Source organism: Myzus persicae, unplaced genomic scaffold (genome assembly GCF_001856785.1).
Source record: "Myzus persicae strain clone G006 unplaced genomic scaffold, MPER_G0061.0, whole genome shotgun sequence".
Lineage (NCBI taxonomy): Eukaryota > Metazoa > Arthropoda > Insecta > Hemiptera > Aphididae > Myzus > Myzus persicae.
Window position 1 is genome coordinate 218482 of NW_019103267.1, and position 24285 is coordinate 242766.

At 32.3% G+C, this 24285-nt stretch overlaps 2 protein-coding genes across 2 annotated transcripts; one reads left to right on the plus strand and one right to left on the minus strand.

Moving 5' to 3' along the window:
- The first annotated feature begins 1652 nt into the window (after positions 1-1652).
- Positions 1653-12645, plus strand: LOC111034112 (protein lin-28 homolog). Its single transcript, XM_022315152.1, has 5 exons — positions 1653-2079; positions 2680-2762; positions 11614-11858; positions 11948-12108; positions 12173-12645. Exons 2-5 carry the CDS (start codon positions 2708-2710, stop codon positions 12459-12461), a joined length of 750 nt encoding a protein of 249 aa, XP_022170844.1. The 5' UTR covers positions 1653-2079; positions 2680-2707; the 3' UTR covers positions 12462-12645.
- LOC111034113 lies at positions 12582-14555 on the minus strand. The gene is made up of 4 exons (XM_022315154.1): positions 14410-14555; positions 13992-14106; positions 13307-13407; positions 12582-12938 (listed from the first exon to the last, which is right to left on the minus strand). The coding sequence occupies exons 1-4, from the start codon at positions 14489-14491 to the stop codon at positions 12724-12726; spliced, it is 513 nt and encodes a 170-aa protein (XP_022170846.1). The 5' UTR covers positions 14492-14555; the 3' UTR covers positions 12582-12723.
- Positions 14556-24285: the final 9730 nt, after the last annotated feature.

A 24285-nucleotide genomic window follows, 5' to 3' on the forward strand; every position in this document is an offset into this window, starting at 1 on the left:
TACGAGTACATACGACAATATTATGATGTAAATTGTAAATGATTCGAAAGTTTTTACAGAAATATAAACCTATGTGGCTATATGTATATGGATTACTATGAGAGTTTAGACATAGATGTAGAAAACAGAAAATATTTTAACTGCTTGAACATTTTAATGGTTCTGGCCTTCTGGGGATGTGGTTGCGCTGCAAGATTCAAGAATGCAGCGACTAGTAATATATATTATTTTTTACACACAAATAATGTTCAATACAATATTATAACATTAGGAAATACTTTTTATATTTACGGGATACAAACATGGACCACACAGTTCCAGACGAGTGCCACATGCACACCGTGTAGAGTATTATATAATATATCTACATATATGGCTACCTATTGTTGTATCACATATATTATTATGCACCGATTGGCATAATGGCATAGATATTAATAGGTATAGGTACAACTGACAACGACTAACAATCATATACATATTTTGGAATATATGACGCTTAATACTATCTATTTGAACGTCGTACACACGTCATCATAAGTGACGACGGTTTTCCAACCCCCTGTGTGCAGACCACATGGGCGAAGCGCGTGTGTTAGCGCTCATTTTCGACCGACCGCCGCCCAAAACCACTACGCAGCAGCTACACGTCCACGTTACGTGTTCGGTTCGCAAACGAGCGGGTCATGGTTTATTATCACTGTGCTCGCGGTGGAAATCTCTCGTCGGGAATATCATGTGCCCGCACATCGCGTGTTCGGTCTCCGGTCGGTTCGGCTCGTCGAATATTATTCGTATTGTCGCGTAGTCCTCCTCCATTTCCCCCTACCCGTCCTCGTGTGCACACCTACTCTCCCTAACCTAGGACACGCTGCTCGTGCACAACGCCGTGTGCCGGGGGGTGGGTGCGAGCGGCGGTGGCGGGAAAGAGGGATGGACGCGGCGGCGGCGGCGGCGTCGGCGCGGGAAAAGAACATCGTGCGTAGCCTGCGTGCACGGCGACTGCCACGTATGGGACGGACGGCGCGACGAATCTTGTGAACGAAAATGGGAGGGAAAATAATAGCGTCTAAACCGTAGGCAGGTATACAGAAACCGGCGCGCGCGACGCCAAGTCGCCGACAGTGCGCATATAATACGCGGCGGTAACGGACGCCGGTTCTGCACGATTTCCAGCGGCGACCCGGCGACCGGCTCCGGTGTGACAGCACCCCGCAAGCACCACCACCGCGTTGTCCTTACACGCGTACATATATATATATATACGTAATATATAATATTATTACGGCTATTATAAATAACAACGCGATATATATATATATATATGAACGTATATGTATATAATTTAGTATATATCATGCCATATAGAAATGCTGCTGCTGCTGCTGCTGATGTTGCTGCTGCTGCTGCGACCGGCCCCCGCCGGATGGGAGTGATTTACGGTTCGGCGCACATGCGCAGTGGCCGTCCATTTTTCGGTTGGGGGATACGCCGCGCCGGTTCTCTCGCCTCCCCACACTCTCTCCGGGAAAAATGCCCCGTCCTTCGCACGCCGCACAATACCATAATATAATATATATATTACCATTTACGCGTCACGTATAATATTATTATATTGTATTATATTATTATACGCCACCCCGAGTGGCGCGCGCGCACGCACCCTAACCTAACACGACGCGTTTTTCGTGGAGGCCACAACATTTTTACCATACCACCGCCGCCGCCGTCACCACCGCCGCCGCCACCAGACGAACCAGCAGAACGACGAAAACGTGCATCAGGCCTCGGTGCAGTACACGAACGCACATATTCGCGCGCGCACGCAACTCACGAGTACCTCGCACGCGCACCACCATACATTTTTCAATACATTTATAGTGTTTAACTGTGACTTCAATGCGTCATACATAAATACACAATATTATCGCGACCGTGACTTTTAATACATTATTTAATTACTGTGACACGAGTGTGTATCCGACGGACCTTTTTTTTATTCTCTTCGCTTCCACCGCCATAAAGTTGAGCGGGCACCATAACGGACGACCGTTAATACTATTAACAACATTATATCGGGTAATTAATAATAATACTAATTATAATACAACCAATGATAATATATCGCGTCGATAATGAGATACGTTCATCGATCGCTTTCAAATATTTATTATATATATATATTTGTGGGTGTAAAATATCCGACTACGTAGGGAGAAACAAGCTCACATAAAGTTATGCATATTACCTAGCTATATTCATTTTAGGCGTATCATGGGTATTTGGTAAAAAACCACACGCGTGTTCGCTGTTTATCGTCGGCTGGTGGTTATTTTCTATCGGTTGTATCAGTGCGACACCGTGACCCGTAAAGTGATTTTTCTCGTTTTTCCCGCAGCCACTGACAGCACAATAAAACGTACAGCCTTCGATGTTTTTTATATGGTTTTATGTGCGATCATAGATAATACCCGACTATAAACGTTTGTAAATCTGAGATCTACCTACGTGTGGTCTATGTACATATACATCTCACTCACCGTAGTGTGGTATCTCGTCCCTCGCACCTAAACATAATATACTCATTTACCTGCACCTACACTTAAAATGCCTTTATATAACGCGTTCGTAATATTATAATAATGTATTGTTTTCTTGATTCGTGTGTTTTTCTTGCAGGTGCTGATTGCGTCGAACCTGCACCGAAATGAGTGAAAACAATACCGAAAACAATCAACTCTCGACGGCGCCTTCCAACGGTGGTGAGTCATTGTAGATAGGTTACTGGGTTTGTGACTTCACGTCTCAGACGAAAAAACAAACAAACGGGGCGTATGTACCTACGTTTTTAACGAAATTAAATAACATTGATGTACATTGCATACAATCGCATATTATATACTATCATGTTTAGTCGACGTACTTAGCCGGTTTATAATTACTTATTTATAGTACGTATATACCGAATAACTCAATTACCTACGACGACGAAGCGTTCGTTTCAAGTTTGAAAAATATTATAATATCAAAGTTTACTTAGTATTTAGTAACAATTATTATTCACTTTTTATATCTATAGGTAAGTTGTACGTTCACAGGAAATGGGTATATTATAGTTTTACCAGTCGCGATATGCAGATAATATGTATGCTAAACTACAGACTACTAACCACTAGTAAGCACTAAGCACGATTGGTTTACAGTCAAGGCGCAGTTTTCAAAACGGCGCAATAAGCTATTTTTAGGCTGTTTGTTTACGACAGAATCTAGAGTTCTTTCGGCATTATAAATCCGGCGATTGCATTTTTATCTTATCATAAATGCAAGTGTCAATAACAAAATATTATCATTGAATATTTGAATAGTAGGTACCTCTATATTATACATTTTCTGTTTTGATGGTTCTAGTTGTTCTAGATATTCCGCTATTACGTGTTATTTTAATTTATATTATGATATATAGGTACATATTTATTTATGGTTATGTGTATTCTTACATAATATATAATACTGTACAATATAATGAATATCGTTTTATTTTATATGGTGAAATGCGATCGGTAAATCCTTATTTAGTTATAATTATATTATATAAAGTAAACTGTTGAGTATTGGTCTATACTCTTTATAATCACGATTAAAATGTGTAATCCAAAAACATATACTTAAGATAAATGCATTTATAAAACACCACTTATACTTTAAGGTTATATAATATAATATACTGTACAGATTGCAGGTGCTTCTCGTATTCTCGACACTCCGTCTTTTAATACGAATTTACGATCGTGCCTATAGTATAATATTATGTGTGCCTAATACGTTTCATTGTGTTTGATACAAATATTTTCCATATTTCTATATTTTACGTATTTCAAATTTAAAATATAAGTTCATCACGTCTTTATAATAGTAATAATACATTCCTCGCACAGGCACATGTTTGACTATAATAGTATAATGTATACCGTATACCTAAAAATTAAATTGTAAATTGTCCTTTGTAACATTTTGATATCCAGCCGAGTATAGTCTTTAATTAGGGTCGCTGTTGAGAATACGTTAATACTTAATATATAACACTGCAGTGTGCACAGTGCACGTACCTATATGTAAATACACTATAAAAAAAATATAATAAAATAATCCGTTATCCGTGTTACTGAAGAATACACTTAATAAGTAGTACCCATAATATTATGTTAACAGACGATTTGTCTTTCTGGCGTATTATTTCACATGGTAGATGCATACGCGTATTGCGTTGCTTAAGAACCGTATAATTATGGGTAAATTAATGTTTATAAGCCCTAAATCCCAATTATTTAATCTTTGATATCCACACATGTGATCAATTTTAAATAACGCAAAAATATTAATCCTGCGTCATGTAAAGATTGATATTGGAAAATATAGAAGTGCCGAAACTCTTAATCCGGCCCTGGTCCAATATGAATAGTGACTCATAATAATTTTCATACCGAACATAATATTTATTTCGTTGAATATTGTACGATAGTATATTATGTTAATAACACTATTTTCAACATTGGTAGTACTACTAGTCTTTAAGAAAACGCTACATCCAAAGATAAAATGCAACGCATGTTAGTGTAAATATATGTATCAAAGGCGGGGTTATTGTAGGGGTAGATTTTTATTTTAGGCAGGTGACAATAAATTATAGAACGCCAACAATAAAAGAAAAACGGTAACGTGACGTTTGGTTGTATATATAACCAAACATGTATATATGTAATATATGGACAAAAGTATTATATATATATAGCCGATAGTAACTGAGATATCGAAGATCACATCGTATACTATGTATAATATAATATGTATAGTCCGTTTTATGTATGTACATGTATATTATATATTATACCCGCCGATGTCTGTGCGCAAGAAATATGTATAGAAGTGTGTTGCAGCTGGCGCGTTTCTAAAAATGTTTTTCTCCTTCCTAAGGGTTTGCGCCGCCGACTGTTAAGGGTAGAAAATCAGAGCCGTGCAGGTAAACGGGATGGCAAAATGCAGATGGTTCGTGTTTTAAACGTATACCTATACACAGAATTATATGTAGGTATATATTATTATGTACGGTCTTCGTGTTCCAGTGCCACGTTGCCAAAACCTTCTTCAATATATTTCACTCATACCTAGGGTATGGCCATACCACATGTGAAAATAAAATTTTTTTTTTTCATAAATATATATCGACCTTTTTCGATTATATTCGATTTCGAATAATGCTGTGCGACGTTGACGTGTATTGTAGGTAGCCAGAGTAGGTACATACTACCATTATATTATTATAATATCCTGCAGTATAGGCCGGTTTATAGGCAGTACACAACAATAATATAGTCTGTACTATTTGTTTGTATACGGATTTTGTGCGTGCGCGTTTGCAGGATGGAATAAAAGACGCGATTTGTTCTGAATTCTACACATTCGTGTAACGCGCCAGCGATCTCTGGTAGGACGTTGCTTTTGAACGACGTAGCACAACGTTCTTTCACGGCTGACGTATAATTTAGATAAATAGAATTAACACAATTTGAAATGGTTAAACACCACATGGTTTATCATAGTTTACGTTTAAATAAAATTGTATTCAATTTGAAGATTAAAAATTTAAATATTCTACTTGAAAAATATTACATAATAGGTGTCAGGTATATGTGTAACTAGAAATGGACTTAGATGTGAGAGCTAAGATGTTAGGTACTGCGCGGAGCAATGACTCATCCAAGTACTACAATTTGGGAGGTGGGCAGTAGAATAGATTAAAAAGTAAAATCAATAAACGCATTATTGGACAATTTACTCAAATCATTATTCCAACAACCTGGGCAATAACCATCTACGTCTTTATTTTTCGATGCTACAATTTAAAATTTTATAAAATTTTTATTTTTATTTTTTTTTTTTTTCTGAATACGATCATGCCGTACTCGGTTGTACCATAACTTTTGATACAATTAATAAATTAAAGTTATAGAATTTTTGGGCAAAATTATTCAAATTGTTGAGCATGGTCTACCTCCGTCTCACACTTTATTAGTTCTAAAATACACTTGTTTTTTCAAATTATAGAGATTTCTCCAGAGAATCAAGCTTTTAGTTTGATTTATGGAGATTTTCTAATTAGCTAGAGTAATATACCTATATGTAATTATAAGCTATCGGTTTTTTCTTATTTTAAGAGGTTCTTAAGGGGTAGGTGGAAATAAAGCCCATGGAAAAAAGCCCATACAAATAAAAGTCCACGCGAGTGCCTACAACTGTACTATTTTGTATTTAAAAAATATTTCGTTGATTATAATTCGAAAAAGCATAATGTAATAAGTTAAGACTTAGTTAATACAACATTATAGTGCATAATATAAATAACAGATAATAATAATAACTAAGGGGCTGGTAGCTGATGTTACTAAGATGAAGAATAAAAAAAAACTAAAAAGATAGTAGGTTCATTGGTGTGTATCCATTAATCTTATATTAAACTTGAGCAACGAACCAATATTAGAATCTAGGACGTTTACCCCTCCCCCGTGCCTTTCCACCCCCGATAAATGGACGTTTGTCTCCCGAACAGGAAAAATTACCCCCGGACACAAAATAAAAATACTAAAAAAGAATAATAACATACAATGCAAATAAATTTGTTCAATATAATTCTATTAAATTAATATATAAATATAATTCAATAGTACGTCATAATAACACTTGCTATTTGCCAAATACCAATACAAATTCAATTATTAAAAATATTAAACAGTATACAAATACATATTATAAATACTTAAACAAATTAGATATGATTAAATAATACAAGTAATATATTATATTATATTTACTTACTTATATTTTGTAATCTGGTAATATAGCTTACGGAAATTAAAAAATTTGAAATATCATAATTTGAAAAACTTTCTTATAACTTTTTTAACCTGTTGCCTTTACCTAAATTATAACGAAAAGCTTCTGCTCTATAATTTAAAATGTTTATTGATGCACTTTAGTAGCTCATCTGAGCTCTTGAGCTGCATCAAAGCTTCAATAAAAACGTAAATGACAATAGTCAATAGATGCCGATATCGATATAATGATTGCATATTTCTGGTAAAACCAAAGAACTTATTTTCTGACCTATTATTATGTGTAAAAAAAATATGTATATTAATTCAGGTAGGAAATGTCTCTGTTGGGGGGACGTCTAGTGCCGCTAAAATTGACTAGGGGGGAAATGCACAGGGGGAAAACGTCCAAATACCCTAATATTATAGGATTTAGGTACCGCATATTTTGTATTGAGTTATTATATTATTATTTTTATGATTGTATCATTTTTGTATAAATGTAGTACCTAATATTCATATACACCTAAGATTGATGTTTTTTGACTGTAGATTCTGTATTATATATTTATATCATTAACTTCCTAATAACTCAATATAAAAAAATGTATAATCATATGTATATTATGTATACATGTGTCGATAATCGATATTTTTATGTTGTTTTGGGCTTTTTTCCGCTATTCCTCCTAACCCTAAGGTCTTATTTTATAATACATTGAAACTTACATATTAGTATATTACAACGTATGAAGTATCATGGGCGATAAACAAATTCGTACTATGGAGAAATACGTTTAATAGAATTAAACAAATTTAGATCTTGCCTACTTGGTTTGGTCTCAAAAATATTTCGTAAAACAGAAAATGTTGATTAATTAATGTTTCACAGTATATCCCGGAATTTATTTGAAGCTTGTTGTCAATAATATAAGTTTAAATTATATATTTAATGTTTCTGAAAATGCTCGGTGTTCGGTGAATACTCTGCGAAGTCTGTGTGTTTTTGAATGTATAGTGTAGACCGATTAATCGAAATTATAATTATCCGTGAATAATGGTTTGTCTCCGGGTTCCCGACTATTTTAAACTGAGATAAATTAAATTCTTGTATCTTTTAGTCTATATAGGGGCTTTATATTGAGGCCTATATATAGGCTCAAATAGAGCTAAATTTTAGGGAGTGCTAAAATTATGTATACATATTTTAATACATTTCAAAATCTTCCATAGGCCTTACAACTTACGTCATGATATCAATTTTGTAATGCTCCCGGCTATTTCTTATTGTCTTGTTGGATGTTACGTTTTTAACAAAAAAAACACTTATTTTTCACAACCGGAGGTAAATAATTTAAATAATTAGAATCAACCCAATTGGTAATGGTTAATCATAAAATAATTTGTGACAGTTATACATTAAAATGAAATAAAGTTTGTTAAACTAACATTGTTTTGTTAATCTTGTCCAGTGTCCAATGAGCTTATTTATATTTATAACACTTAGGAAATTCGAATTACGCCCTATTAAATTTGTATACCACACTTTGAACTGTAAAAAATGCACTATTTTAGTTTCAGGTGGAACATATTTTCAACCTCGTCTTAAACGGTACAGTCTTTCTTTCTTATACATGTTACATCTAATGAAAACACGTATCTAGTATCTGCCTAGTACGTACACATAAGATATTATAATAATATAACATATTATTAATTATTTTATTGTTGAATGTTATTATTTATGAAACTTTCCAAAATGTAAATCCATTGATGAAACTACACATTTCTCGTATGCTCTGACCTTGAGGCAAGTCATATAAAAACACTACAAAATTAATGTCACGTGTATACACTTTGAACGTCTATATTTAATTTTTATGTTTACCATAATATTATGTATATATATAGTGACTATGACGTGCAGTGATGTAAAAATGCAGATTTATACGAGTTAAATTACTCGAGCATTATAATACTAGTGATTCTTTTATAAGTTAACCCTAATTATTTAAGTTTGGGAAAGTATTTTTTTAAGGCTTATCCTTTTTTGAATGGCAACATACATAACAAATTTGAAATTTTCATTTTTATTTTCCTATGTGCGCAATATAATTCTGAGTATTGTTATGTATAAGGAAATCAAGTTTCGATCTAGTATTTGGGTAGTTATACTTATAACATAAAACCATAATAGACCAACATTTTGCAAGGTATTCTAGTAACTTCTTTGCCACTCCGCTAAGCGCAAAAATAGTTATAAGTTGATATTATTTCACTAACTTTACACAATTGTGTACATCAAAATAAAATGCTTGGGAAATATTCTTATTTTTATTCAAATATTATTTTTTTTCAAAAACATTGTTTTTTATCAACTATCGACTTCAAAAAAATATAGGTACAAAAAAAAGTTCGAGATAATGAGTATTTGCTGTTAAAATAATCACCGTGTATAGTAATTATACGCATTACGAAGTATCCTTGCACTACATCCAAATCTTCGTTCTTCTGTTGTATTATTTAAACGTATTGTTTCTGAAACCGGATCCGTTTGTACAGCGGCGGGCATTGGACGAAATGACGTGACTAAATAATGTTCTTATTAGTTATTACTATATTACGTATATCATAGTAATTCATCATCACACGTTTTGTTGCACATGTCATATGGTGGTATTATATAGTCTACAATTCTACATCGTAGTTTGTATATTTCATTGACTAATAGTCAAGCGCTGGAAATTTATATACAGTATACACGCATGTGTATATTATTATAATATATTATGCATATGTAACGTGCGTTTCTTCAATAATCTGTGTTTTTTTTTTTACTTTATCTATGAATGAAACATAACATTTATTATGATAAACATAATAATATAAACTATACAAATTAGAACATTGTACACATTATTATATTATTAAATAATACATTTACATCCGGTGTATAGTTGTTATTAGTTACTGTGTCTACATTAGCCTCACTCCAATAGCTAATAATAGGTAAACCGTAAGTACACATATATAAATATCGTATGAGCTACAATTTAATAGATTGTCAGGTTTGATTGGTATTAGATTCTGAGCGTTGAGTGGATTGATTTAACAAAGATGTGTGTGGGTGTTTTTTTAATTTTTTGTGTTTGTGTACACAATAATCACCTAGTCGAAAAAAATGCTTCGATTTTCAATTTCAGTATCTTTTACGAGGGAAGTGAATATTCTTGTTGGCTGTTGCATTCAAAGGATCATTATTTTGATCTCAAAATTGATTTTGGTTTTTGGTGTATCTCTAAAGAAAATTATTACTGTAGATGCCTACATGAAATTTTCACTGAATGTTTATATAAGGCTCTAGATATATCGAGCTATTTATATGCATATGAAAATTTGGATTTTGATAAGTATTTTTAAAGTTAATGTCGATAAAAAAATTTTTGCTACGTCAAAAAATTCGAAAAATGTATTACAATGTCCATTATAAGTTGTAGTTGTAGTTGCTGTAATTTAAAAATTATTATACCTACGAAACTTTTGGAGTACGAGTATATAATTATTTTTTATACACAAAATGACATTTTGGACAGAAATTAATTGAACCTAGGTCTGTAGGTAAAATAAATTACTTTAGTCGTATTAATATAATAAAATATACCTACTTAGTTGGTTTAACGGACTTCGCACAAAATCGTTTTTCTTATACAATGATTTCATATCAATGAACTCAAATTGAACACAACCATTACAGTGACTCTCTATAAACACTTAAAGTACAGCAGAGTATTACATACTTACCTTATTTTTTTTATTTGACTATCATTATATCAATTATATGAATTCGAAACATATTGTACTATAAATACCTATTGGCTACTAGTTACTACTTATACTTATGTTTAACTTGTTATGACATTAATATTGATCGATGTTCATAAATTCGTAATAATATTTTTATTACTTTGTTGACGTATTATTGTGTGAGTTGTCAAGTTTTAAATTTAAAATGTAATCCATATAATATTCAACTGGTCAAGTTATGGTGTATACAAATTATGCATAGGTGCAAAATATGTAGGTACCTACAATTCTATAACCACTATAACTTTTAAACAGTTAATAAATTAAAAACAAAATATCCCTTTGGATAATGATATTACCGAATTTATAGCTAGTATACAACTATAGAAAAAATATACATTATAATTACCTTCTATGGGTCTATTGTGTCCCGCCGTGAAATAGTGTAACCGGCTAGCGTCATATGATAATTAAAAAATTTGAATTCTGTTTAGTAATAAAATAAGTATAAAATTAGTAAATTAGGGTAACTGTAGTTATTTGGAGTTTTACCGGATTTCCTTTTAAAAATGCTAATTTTTTTTTACCTTTTTTAATTTAATAAAAATAATTGGTTGGTTCATTTCTGGTTTGATTGTGTATGTTAGTTAATATAAGCACTATAAAAAAGCTTTTAATTAATAATAAAAAAAAAACAGTGGTAAAAAATTGAAAAGTTTTGAAAGTACTTTAACAAATGTGCGGTAGGTTTGGTTTTGTTAAAAAAAGTTGAATTGCCCATAACTTAAGGTATAGTATCATGTGACTGGCTGGTAACTTCTTCGCAGAACACATTGTACATTATAGTGTTTAAAATAAAATAAATTATATGAATATGAATATAAAAACCTATTTTTGTTTGTAATAAACAAATATAACTAATACATTTTCTTTAAAAATTTAGTACACTCCGAGGACGATACAGTTAAATCCAAATTTTATCACCTCAAAGATTCCGTGGAAACAAATGAAAAACCGAACAAAAATGGAAATGATAGTCTCTCATCCAATGATGCTGAAAACTTAAGACCGGAAAATGAAGAACTACCTGAAGGTGTTCGCCAAGGGATCTGCAAATGGTTTAACTCAAAAAAAGGATTCGGATTTGTTACTCCTGACGACGGTGGTAAAGATGTTTTTGTTCATCAGGTATAATAAAATGCACTATACCGTGTTTAATAAACGTCTTATCACGTTGACTTTATACCATTATACCTCAATGTTGTTTTTTTTTTTAGAGAGTAATTAAAAAAGACGGATTTAGATCTCTTAGGGAGAACGAACACGTGGAGTTTACATGTCATGAATCAGATAAGGGTTTAGAAGCTACTCTTGTAACTGGACCAAGGGGTCAATATTGTAAGGGATCAAAAAAAGTATTTCCTCAAAAAAAATTGAGGTAGGTTTCATTAACTTCTAAAATGTAAAATGTATTATAAATGTATTTTTATTATTTTTATTAGATGTTACAACTGTGGAGATTTTGCCAATCATATTGCTGCCAAATGCACATTGAGTCCTCAGCCAAAACGCTGTCATAGTTGTAAGGATCCAAACCACCTTATAGCTGATTGCACTCAGATTCAGAGCAAAGAGCCTGTGATTAATAAGTTCATCAAAAATCCGCGAAAAAAATCAGAACGACAGAAGCCAAGACCAAAGTCAAAAACTGAAGATGGTAGTGTTGATGAACAGCAATCGACTATTTTACCCAATCAGAATGGAGATGAAATTAATGACAAACAAGATTAAGATAATTGAGTACAAAAAGACTAATAAAATATCATTTATAATAATAATTAATTTAAATTGCATGGAAAAGCAATATTTTTTTTAAACATTGGAGTTTTAAGATATCTATTCCTTAAAAAAGACTTTATATAGGTATCATTTTGTAAACTATTTTTTCTAAAATAAATTTTTAATGTTGGTAAAATGTCAACGTATTAAATTATTATATTCATGTCAAATAATATGTATTTAACTATTATTACGTCCATACATAACTGTGTTATCAAAAGTTGTCTATAATAGACGTTTGGATTTTACATGACTGTTGGTTTTGCTTAAATAATGCTGCGGACAAACTTTTGTCTCCATCAACTTCATTTCGACCATAACAGACGTAAGCTGCACAAAACAAGAAGCATATGCAACCTAGAATCATTACGGCTGTTACAGACAAAGGTATATTATATCTTGATACAAATGGGGCTTCGGCTATTTCCGCTAAAAAAAATAAAACAATTATTTGTAAAAGTTCCTTCTTGAAAAATCCGTTATGTTCTTTTTAACGTTATTTATAATTTATTACTTTATACATAATATTACTATAAGGTTTTAGTATTAAATGTGTATTGTATATTTCAGGGTCAGCTCCAGAGTCCAGAGACATGATGGGGAAGGGGGGGGGGGTTAATAATTTTCAAAAAACTTTCCATATTATTATTTGTTTTTTTTTGTAACTTTATTTTTAACAATATACAATTTTTTGGGTATACGGGCTCTGGATAGGGCTGGGGCTCCTAGCTCACCGATCTGGTATATTTGAGTGCAACGGACTTGAAAAAATTAAAAAAAATTAACATAATGCTTACTTATATATTTGATACTATCTGTTCCGTTGTCTTTTAACCATTTAGTCAGACGTTTATGCTGAAATTCACATATTCCAACAGTTTCATTCCAAAAGTGAAATCTGTTCACATAAAATAATTTAAATGCGTTTAAATTGTATATAATCTATTCACTATTGTGTAAATAATTACGAAGGTATAAGACATAATAATGTAAAAAGCCCATTTTGTGTAAACTATAAGAAGAAAAAAACGCTATTTTTGGTTAAAAATCATACATTTTGATCAGTGGCGTAGCCAGGATTTTTTTTCGGGGGGGGGGGCTGATCAATTTTTTACACAGCGGTGGTTTAGTTTTTGATCGAATACCATAGAGTCTATGGCATAGACCATTAAAATAATTTTTAAATTTTATTAACATTTCGGGGGGGGGGGTGCAGCCCCCCTCAACCTCCCCCCTGGCTTCGCCACTGATTTTGATTAGGTAAAAATTAAAATAGTACATGATAATTAATAGGGTTCTTTTTAATTTAATCCTTATCAAAAATACAATTAAATAGTAAAATAATCATCATTATAATTTTATTATCATCGTGCCTAAATTAATATTGTGTATGTAATAACAATAATTTACTTTTTTTTATTGGGCTTTTTACCTTTTATTGTTATACCTATTTGTATTTATTCAATAATAGTTTCAAATTACTCAGCACACTGGCATCGGAGTGTTGTTAAATTGCAGAACATCGCTGTATTATCACACTGCATTTCTTTTGTACAACTTGTGTTAAACTTATAAGTTCCATTATAATTTAGTTGTTCTGAAATCAAAATTAATATAAATTTAAATCTAGTAAATTTGAATGTAGATATACATTCTGTACTAAATTGTACTAGTTGCAGTCTGCAGATGTAAAAATTAATGATTTCGGTGCAATTGCATAGGTTTTCCAAATACTAAATAGTTTTTTTATAAAAAAATTTAAATTCGTTATTGTGTTTTACGATTATACGTCGGTATGCTTTTATTTTATTTTAGGAAATATATGTTGTTATACTTGAATAAAAAAACCTGCCGTGCCTACTATACCTTAGCTTACGAGATAAGTAATATATATAATTACCAATAAAACATTTTTGAATTGTGTCGAACATGCCGATGAGAAAAATGTTGAACACGTTGGAGGAACGATTTCCATCATCCATGATGGTCAACAAACAACTTTAAACTATGTCCGTGCTGAATAAAAATTTTAAAAAAAGAAATGGCAATATAGGAGTTGAATAATTTTAATGGTCGTGAATTCATTAACATAATTAAAACAAGATGCAAGATAAACAATAACAAACATGCAACAATGAACGGCAATGATTATAATTATATGAATAATAAAATAACTCCGTATTATATGGGCAGGTATAAAACTTAGACAGTTAGACTTAAGTACTTGACAACTTAAGTAATTAATATAAATGACATTTTAAAATAATGAAAGATAGGTAGGAATATATAAATACTATGACACAGCAGTGAGTACATTAGCGTAATAGAATTAGTAAATTATATATAGAGTACATTATTATTCGTACTTTAACTATATACCTACCTATAGTTTAAAGTTTTCAGCCTATTCATTTAAATAACTAGGTGATTTAAAAGTGTCTCTATTGAATGTAATTACTATTAAATTATACAGGGTGATCCAACAAGCATGTTCACCCCTTTTTATCTTTAATAATTAAGTTTTTCAAAATCTGATTTTTGGAATTTTTAAATATACCTAAGTCTCAAAGACCACATTTTCATATTCTTGAGATTTGTTGTGCCACTTAAGGAGTGTCCTGTGGCTATACGAACCTTTGTTTTTCAAATACACTTTTTTTCTTTAAATTATTTAGCGGGTAATTTTTTTGAGAATTTTGATGTATCGAAATCAAAATTCGAACATGTGGTTTCCCAGTTATTGGACAATTATTACTAAGGATAATAGTTCATAATAGGGATATGCTAATTGCTTATACAGTTCTACACATGGAATAAGAAAAATAACTAAATAAATCACGAAGGATTTTACTTGCTTTTTACCTAAGTGTTTGACCAAATAAATATAAAATGACGTATTATTTTATATTATGTGTATAGAGTCTATAGGACTATAGACTATTGATAACAATGTGTCAATGTATACTGTATAAGCATATCCTTCTTTCCTATTATAAGCAATATTATCCTTAGCACAAAATATGTAATAAATAGAAAACTACTCGTTCGAATTTTGATTTCAGTGCATCAAAATTCTCAAAAAAATTATCCGCTAAATAATTTACAGTAAAAAAGTGGGATTCATAAGATGAAATATTAAAAAGTTAGTCATACCAATATAGACCTATGTAGGATATAGTGCGCCCATATTCTATATATTTTTAAGCTTTTAACTTTTTAAGTATTTATCTAAATAAATGCCAATAGGTATAATCGAGTTTAACCAGTAACATGTCATAATTTGTATACCAATATGGCAATATGTACTCCATAATAAATAATAGAACATCCCACACCTGCAGTTTACGGGCGTAGTTGAAATAGCGATAGTCAACAAGTCACAACTTACTAGTGTCTAATATTTTACTCAATGAGTTTAAACAAATTGAACACATAAATTTACCTCATGATGACTTTATTTTTTAAAGAAATAAAACAGTTTGGTATCGTAATTTTAACTAAATTTCATTAAAGTATGTGTATTTGCATATAAACTGCGGGATAGATGTTTTTCAATTTTATATATTTTTTATTAAAACTAATAAACACTTTTTTTAACACAAACAGTATAGTTTTTATAGTTAAAGACATTTCTAATGACTAGAGTGATCATTTTTTGAATTTTAATCCTCCTTATAGATCATATTTTGATAAGCACATTGTCCTTTAGTATTCAAATTTTAAGAAATTATAATTTACTATTTTTATTTGCTAATACTATTTTAATACGTAATGACTTTTTCATCGCACCTATTTCTGCGCCTATGTACATAGTAGGGAGAAAATGTATATATCACTGGAAAAGTGTTGTCTGGTAGTTATTCTATATGGTTACACAAGACACAAACCTATAATGTGAACATAAAATGTTACGACAGGTAAAAACTATAACTTACTTATAGGCAAAATGAAATCTATTCTGTGGGTAAAATACGAAAATAGGAATACACTATTGGCAACATCTCCCCAGTAAAATAAAATACATTAAAAAAATTAATTTTAATCTATGGCAACCAGAATGTAAAAGCAATCTAAAATGTGTAATATTTGTGCTGAAAAATGCAATCATTGTTTACGCGCCATTGGAATTTCGTGTTTACTTTCGCGCATTCTAAAACTATGTCGCAGCAACAAATGCCAAAATTATTTCCAACACAATTTATTACACTTCAGCTTCGTAAGTATATTTTACAATGTCAGAAGGTAATAATAGTAGGTACCAATATTAATTTTATCTGTGCTGGATCAATTTAACATTGACGGGTTGGGTGAGCGACAAAATGACAGGATGATCGTTTTTACATTGTAAATATTAAACATTTTTAACCAGAAATTACTCAACAACATGACAGAGCGGAATTTACTTCGAGTTGTCACAAAGGAAACATGTTTCTTAATATTATATTTCATAAAATATCGAATGAAATTTATCATTTTAAAACACACAACTCATTAATTATTCATCGGGCGCAGGTCCAATGACCGCTATATAGCAACCGCTTTATGCAGAAATATAACATTAGATTCCGAGAGGAGCGATGAATGTTTTGATTTTATATTGATGTGTATTTTTTATTTTATTTTTGTGTCTGCCATCACCTTTTGGAGCAGTAAAAATGCTTCAATTTTCTTCAACAGTATCTTTTCTAGTAAGAAAATGAATCTAGTTGGTATTTTGGGGGGGGTCAAAAGTAAAAAAATCTCAATAGTTTTCAAAAGTGGCAAGAATAACATACAAAAATTAAGGAAAAACTCAGATTTCAACCAAAGTTTGGTTTTTAAAAAAAATCGATTTTGTTTTTGAATGTTACTCTAAACAACATAACTGTACATGGTATGTGTGTATAATAAAAAATCTATCCAACCGAGTACCTTCTACTTGTTATACCATAATTTTCCCACTATATAGGAAAACGCACAGGACGAGCCCCCACCAAGGTCCGAAAGATCCAGAAGATCTCAAGTTTTCAGACAGGAAAACGTGTCTCACCTAAAAGTGAGTTTTTTTGAGTCCCTAGGGGTTTGGGAGGGGGGGAAAGCACCTAACCGAGAGATCCGTTTAGTTGGACGACCTGAGCTGGTAGGTGTATAACCTACTATTTGTTGTTCTCTAACTTTCTCACCACATAGATTAGACATAGGTTAGCCCGAGAACTCAATCGAGAGGTTTGGAAGACCTCGAATTTTCTGACCGGAGACGATATGTGTCATATTATAGTTTATAGTAATGATCATAAAAATATACGTATTATAATGATATGTTTATTCTGTGATAATTCTCAATTATTCTTCCCATTACTTTTAAAATAATCATGATGTATGAATTCTGATTGCACCATCGTTTTAATCGTAGAAAAGTGAAATAATGAAAACAATTCAAAAACATTAACTTTTAATATTTTTGGACTAAGTAAGTACTAGTAAGTAATTTTTTGATAAATCCAAAATTTGACAGCTTTTTCGCAATCATTTCAAAATGAAGTTTGACCAATAGTTTCTGATTACACCATCGTTCTTAACTCGACGATAGTTACATAAGTTTCGATAAAAAATTCAAAATGGCAAGGAAAACCAAACTGCATCTGTTCCATTTATCCTCGTATATAGGTTTAATTATATATCTAGCTCATTTTATATTGACTCATTACGAATACCTGCGTGTCACGTCTCCTCATCCTCATCAAGTAAGATTGGGAGAACCACGGAACGACATAAATCGTACGAGTTCAATAACTTAAATTACATTCAGTTGGTAGATTGACTATGCATGATCACTACGGATGTAGGGACTTTTAAGAACGCATGATAATAGTCATTATTACAATAAACAAAATTGGGCAATTCAAATCCCAATAATCACATAATGGCTCCTTGCTCTAGAAACAAGTGTCCGACATTTAACTCTCTACAAAATCATGAAAATCAAATTTTAAAATATATATATTTTCGGTGTGATATTTTTAGAATGTTTTTTTATTTTTGATAGATGTTTGGATTTTGAACTTGTTGCACAAGATGGAGAAGGTATCATATATAGATGGTGAGTATTTGTTTCCTGATCATGTTGGTTGGATTTGTATTTTGGTTGTTGAATATGTGGTTATAACCTATATGGTTAGGAGTGCTTTTCCTTTTGATGCCATAGTTGAGTATATCTTTTTCTTAGGAGTGTGAGAGGTAATTCTCCGGAATAACATAAAACGTTATCAATGGGGTTTGTTCTAAATGCTCCTATTGCTCCATCATGATGGATTGGATCTAATATTTTGAGTAGATTTTCTTTAGCTGTGCTATAAATAATAAACCCATAATTTATTTTTGACAGTATTAAAGATTTATATATGTTTAAAAGGAATTTTGTGTCAGCTCCCCAGGTCTGAGTGAGAAAGTGATAAAGAAAGACTTGGATTCAAATATTTAATTTTAGAAAATTTGTTGATCATTGAATTTATTTCGGATTGATTAGTTGCATTTCTTAGATTGACTGGGTGATCAATAAGTACTTGGTTTAAAATGTCTTGTTAAAGTTTCCAATTGGGATTTCTTAAGTTCCAACAGACGAGTGGAGGTATTAAAAGTGATTGTTCTAGAATTTCTATGGAAATTAGCCCATTCCTATATCTATTAAGATACGCCCGCATGTGTTGTTTCCGTCTTACAAGAGCGCCACTTATCAAATTTTAAGTTCAGCAGATCACGTTTAGCTCAGTTCACTTAAAAATTAGAGTGAATTGACCTCTTATTAAAATTAAAGGTAAGATTACTACAGAGGGCTACTCATGGGCTTTTTATAATATTTCAATTTTAAAGAGTTATGAGTATTTTAAGTTTTACAAACAATTTACAATTTTTAAATACTCATAGGTAATGATCTACTAAAGTGATCTGATGAACGTACAATTTGATATGTTACGCTCTTGTTAGACGGAGACAACACATGCGGGTATAGCGTTCTTTTAAGTACATTCCATCCGGTTTTGAGTGCAAATGTACTATTTGTTATTGTGAGATCAATAGTTGAAAGAGAATTATGAGTCTCGTCGTGAAAGGTATATTTTACAATGCTTAATAATGTTAGTTGTTCGTTGTCTATAAATTTTTCCATAGTTTTACCTCTTTGATCCATGTTATGAGATCCCCAGATTTGTTTACGGCTGTTAAAGTCACCGAGAAAAAGAAAAAGTTTGGGTAATTGTTTGATGATATCATTGAAATAATTTAGTGTTAGAATGGTACTTTCTGGTAGATAAATATTACGAATGCATAATGAAGTATTGAGGAGTATAGAGAAAACTCTAACTTTTAGTGGAGATTGAGTATGAATTTCCGTGCTTTCGATGAGATTATTGACAAAATTTCAACTCCTCTGCTAACATGAAGGTTTGTTTGGCAATTTTTGAAAAATTCGTAGTATCGTCGTATCGATAGTCTCTTGGAAATATAGGGATATAGGTTGGATGAGGACTTTTGCTCGAGTATTTTGGTATAGTGCTTTTGTAGGCCAAAAATATTCCATTGGATAATAGAGTCCATGATTAAGTTTTTGATAAATAGTATAGAAAAGATTTGAGTGATTTTTGGGTGTGTATTTTTTATTAAGATGTGTTTGAATTTGGATTGCACTTTATTGGAGAGGTTGGGTTTGGAAAAGCAAATTTGAAAGCTATGTTAGTCGTGTCTTAAGTTATCTGTCTTTTATTTTACATCGAATTTGATCAATCAGGTGCATTAAAGCTGATATGTTTATATTTGCATTTTCAATCAGTGTGTGAATATTCATAGCTTTATTATTGACATTATTTAAGTAATATTTAAATTGGAGATACGTGACTGGTAAGAGGTTATTAATGGTATAATATTCTATGATTGGTTATAGTCCTTCAGCCAACTTTGAGCCGCGAATGAGTTTATTCGAGATTATATTTTAGGTTTCTTGATAATTTTTTCTTCATTGGTTGTGGCAGATGATAATAACATATTTGAGGAATTCAGAGATTTAGAAGACCACTGAGTTAGAGATCCGTCGTTTATGTGTTTCATTTTAGTGTAAAGTACGGTTCCTCGAGATGTTTTTGGGTTGTAAGAAAAATTCTGTTTCTTCGATATATTTAGTCCAATCAGTTTCAGTTTGATCAAGTTGTATACCTAGAGATGGGCTTGTGGGAAGAAGGATATTTTTAATTAATAGGGTTTGATCATCAGTGATGAATGATGATATTTGGCTTATTTGATTCATTTATGTTTGGTAGGGGGTTTCTTTCTGATTTATCTTCAATATTATTTTCACAATTATTTGTCGTGTGTCCAATACCTTCGCATAAAAAGTAAGTTATTTAATCATCGGTGAAAAAGATTCTGAACTATTTTTTATTTAGTTATTACGCTAAGGGTCAGCTGTACCATCTCCAATTAAAGTTAACCGCAGTTTAATCGGCCGGTTATAAAATCTGTTATCAGTTTATTAAGCGTAATCGAAGAATAACCGTGACGGTACAAGTGACCCTTAGCGTGATAATTAACGAATTCGGAAGTTTGTGAATGTTTCTGTGTTTGAGAAATGATTGTCTGCTAGAGAAATATTATTTAGAAATATTTGGCTAAAGGTCTTTTTAAATGATCCATTATAAAAATCGGACTTAGTTTCGAAGTTATGGCCCAATGGAGTTCTCTATTTTGCGATTTTTATGCATTCTCGAATCACTTTGGTTTACTGCGCTTATTACAAATATTGATTTTTTTTTCGTTAGACTTGTATAGTTGTATATCAAATTATTTTTTGATTAAAACCAAGATTTGCGTCTGTAGCCGTTAGGCACTAATCACTATGTATTCAGATATATACTCTATGCAGGTTAAGATTGAAACGCTTTCGCGCACGTAGACTGAGCCGCCCGCTTACTGGCTGACCCCTCAGGCGATCGCTGTGAGTTCCGTGATTGGCTATGTCAGTCATCGGCAGCTGTCGTTGATCGTAGTATCGCCTGTTTTTTGGTGGGAGATGCGCTGACCAGAAGAGTTTTAGTAGGCCGAGCGGCCTGAATAGTATAAACGTGTAGTCATGGGATGAAGTATTTGCTAGTGTTCATTCCGACATGAGTAAAATCCAAAAGTCGCTATGTGAAAATAATTTATTCCTTAACTTAGAAAAAACCTACATATTATTACATTATATAGTTAATTCGAATCAACCAATTAAAACAAATCTATGTTTACATGAAAATGTGTGTTTAAATCAAAAATAATACGTACATGCCAAACTTTTATAAAAATGGTTAAAAATTGTAATTATTTAGGTATAAAAATGTATCATAAATCATAATCTTATAAAATGGAATGACCACATAAAACGTGTAACAAATAAATTAAGAAAACTTATATATGCATTTAAAAAATTAACAAACATCTTAGAAATTAAAACAATTAGAGCATTTAACAAGCATCAATAAAATCCATAATTAATGGTATTTCTAAGTGGGAAGGTAAGTATGATACAACTATAGATCCATTAAACAAAATACAAAATAAAATTCTAAAAAAAAACTCAAAATACCACACAAAATATTTTATAAAGCGTCGGTACTTTACATAATTAAAAATAACCTTATTTGTAAAACTGAACAGGGACATAACACTAGACAAATACGTAATATCAAAGTACCTACTTGCACAAAAAATTAACACAATCCACATACTTATATATTGGTCCAAAAATGTAAAATATATTACCTTTAGAAATTGAGCATAGCAACTCCTTTAAGATTCTTTTAAAAAAAATTTCACTTTGGCTATTACTCCTACAGACCAAGCCTTCTTCCCTTCCTTGCGAAAATTCTAGAAAAACTTATACTTAAACGTTTCCTACCAATAATTTCTGACAAGAAAGTTCCGCCGGACTACCAGTTTGGTTTTCGTTCTTCGCATTCGACGACCCATCAACTGCATAGGGTAGTAGATACAATATCTTTCTCTCTGGAAAAAAAATTATTTTTTTTTTCCCAACGGTCGTGAGCCGACACAACGTCTGTCAATCGCAGCTCCCGACTCGACTACGTCCGGCTCTCGTCAATATTATTATAATTTTTTCCAAGACCGGCTGTACCAAAAACATGATGGGCTAAGTATACTCCACGGGCCTAATGGTGGTCAGAGCTCCGGCCAAGTATCGTTTTCGGCTGCACGATGGGTGATGCCCAACCGCGTGTGTGTTGGCGGCTACTCAGCCCACCCGTCCTGCTGTCAAAAAGGCCACAACTCAACACGACATCTCGAGTGTAACGTATCAAAATAATATCCCCCCCCCCCAGGTCCTTTTCATCTACGGCTGTTACAGTATATTTCTTTAGATTATTATTTATCATTTTTCACTACATATGCAATATCAGGCGGTAACCCAACGGTGGCCATATTATTATTATTATTATTATTATTATTATTATTATCACCACAGGTGATGGCGGGCCTCGTGGGCCGACCTGATATTATAATGCACTAATCGTGTGTGCCAAATTATTCTTTACCCCTTTATTATTATGTTCCTATAACTGCCATGTGCCAAAACAATTATTATTTATTATATCGAAATTATTCAGCCATTGTAATATTGTGTGCGGGAGCCACTTCTCATTATTATTGTCATGTTTATTGCTTAAGACAAATTATTATTATTATTACCATAAATTCAGTTTTTAATATTAACTTATTAAATGGCGTTTCATTACCCCATACGGTGTTAAAACCTACGAGTTCCGCCGCAACGATCTTAGGCTTGTCGCGCGGCGCGGCTCGTAGGTCACAACTTGAGTGTTCCCCTCAAGTTGTGGGTGGTGTGCGGAGCCCTGAGAAAGCTCCGTACTCTCACACATGGAGAGTATCTCTTCGCATTCGACGACCCATCAACTGCATAGGGTAGTAGATACAATATCTTTCTCTCTGGAAAAAAAATTATTTTGTACAGCAGCTTTCTTAGACATATCACAAGCTTTTGATAGAGTCTGACACGATGTTCTCCTACATAAACTAAAAACATTTCTTCCTTCACTCTTCTATCTTCTAATCAAATCATACCTAACTGAACGTACCTTCCAAATACGATACGGCTCTGACACATCAAGTATTGGCAGTATAGGTAAGTGCTGGGGTTCCACAGGGCGGCATTTTATCCCCCATTCTCTACAATATATTCGCCGCAGATCAACCAATCACACCAAATACATCAGTAGCAGATTATGTCGATGACAAGGTAATTATATCTATGAATGACAATCCATTCATAGCCTCCGCAAACCTTCAAACCCACCTAGACCTTATGGAGAATTGGTATACCAAATGGAGATTTAATTAAATCATAGCAAGTCTATACACACCACCTTTACGCTTAGACCAGTTTAGACCTTACCCCTGAGGTAACTCTGCACGGTGCTCCAATCCCATCCTCTCCTTCAGTTTAATACCTTGGTCTTACATTAGATAATAGATTAACTTGGGCCCACCATATTAGAGCAAAAAGACTATCACTGAACAACCGCTTTCGTATCCTCAAACCTCTAGTCTCTAATAAACACACCTCCCTTCATGTCAAACTCCTCATCTACAAAACACTACTGAAACCAGTCTGGACGTACGGGATACAGCTATGGGGAAGTGCAAAAAAGGCAAATTTAAATAAAATTCAATGTTTTCAAAACATTGCGCTAAGAAAATTAATAAATGCTCTCCCATACAAAACTAACCATACTCT

Bases quoted from the DNA above. Each gene is read 5' to 3' on its own strand.
- LOC111034112 (XM_022315152.1), top strand. From the start codon at position 2,708: ATGAGTGAAAACAATACCGAAAACAATCAACTCTCGACGGCGCCTTCC. The intron at 11,859-11,947 runs GTATAATAAAAT...TTTTTTTTTTAG, and splicing joins AAGATGTTTTTGTTCATCAG to AGAGTAATTAAAAAAGACGG. The intron at 12,109-12,172 runs GTAGGTTTCATT...TATTTTTATTAG, and splicing joins TTTCCTCAAAAAAAATTGAG to ATGTTACAACTGTGGAGATT.
- LOC111034113 (XM_022315154.1), bottom strand. From the start codon at position 14,491: ATGGATGATGGAAATCGTTCCTCCAACGTGTTCAACATTTTTCTCATC. The intron at 13,408-13,991 runs GTAATTTGAAAC...TTATGTGAACAG, and splicing joins CTCCGATGCCAGTGTGCTGA to ATTTCACTTTTGGAATGAAA. The intron at 12,939-13,306 runs GTAAGCATTATG...TATTTTTTTTAG, and splicing joins AGATAGTATCAAATATATAA to CGGAAATAGCCGAAGCCCCA.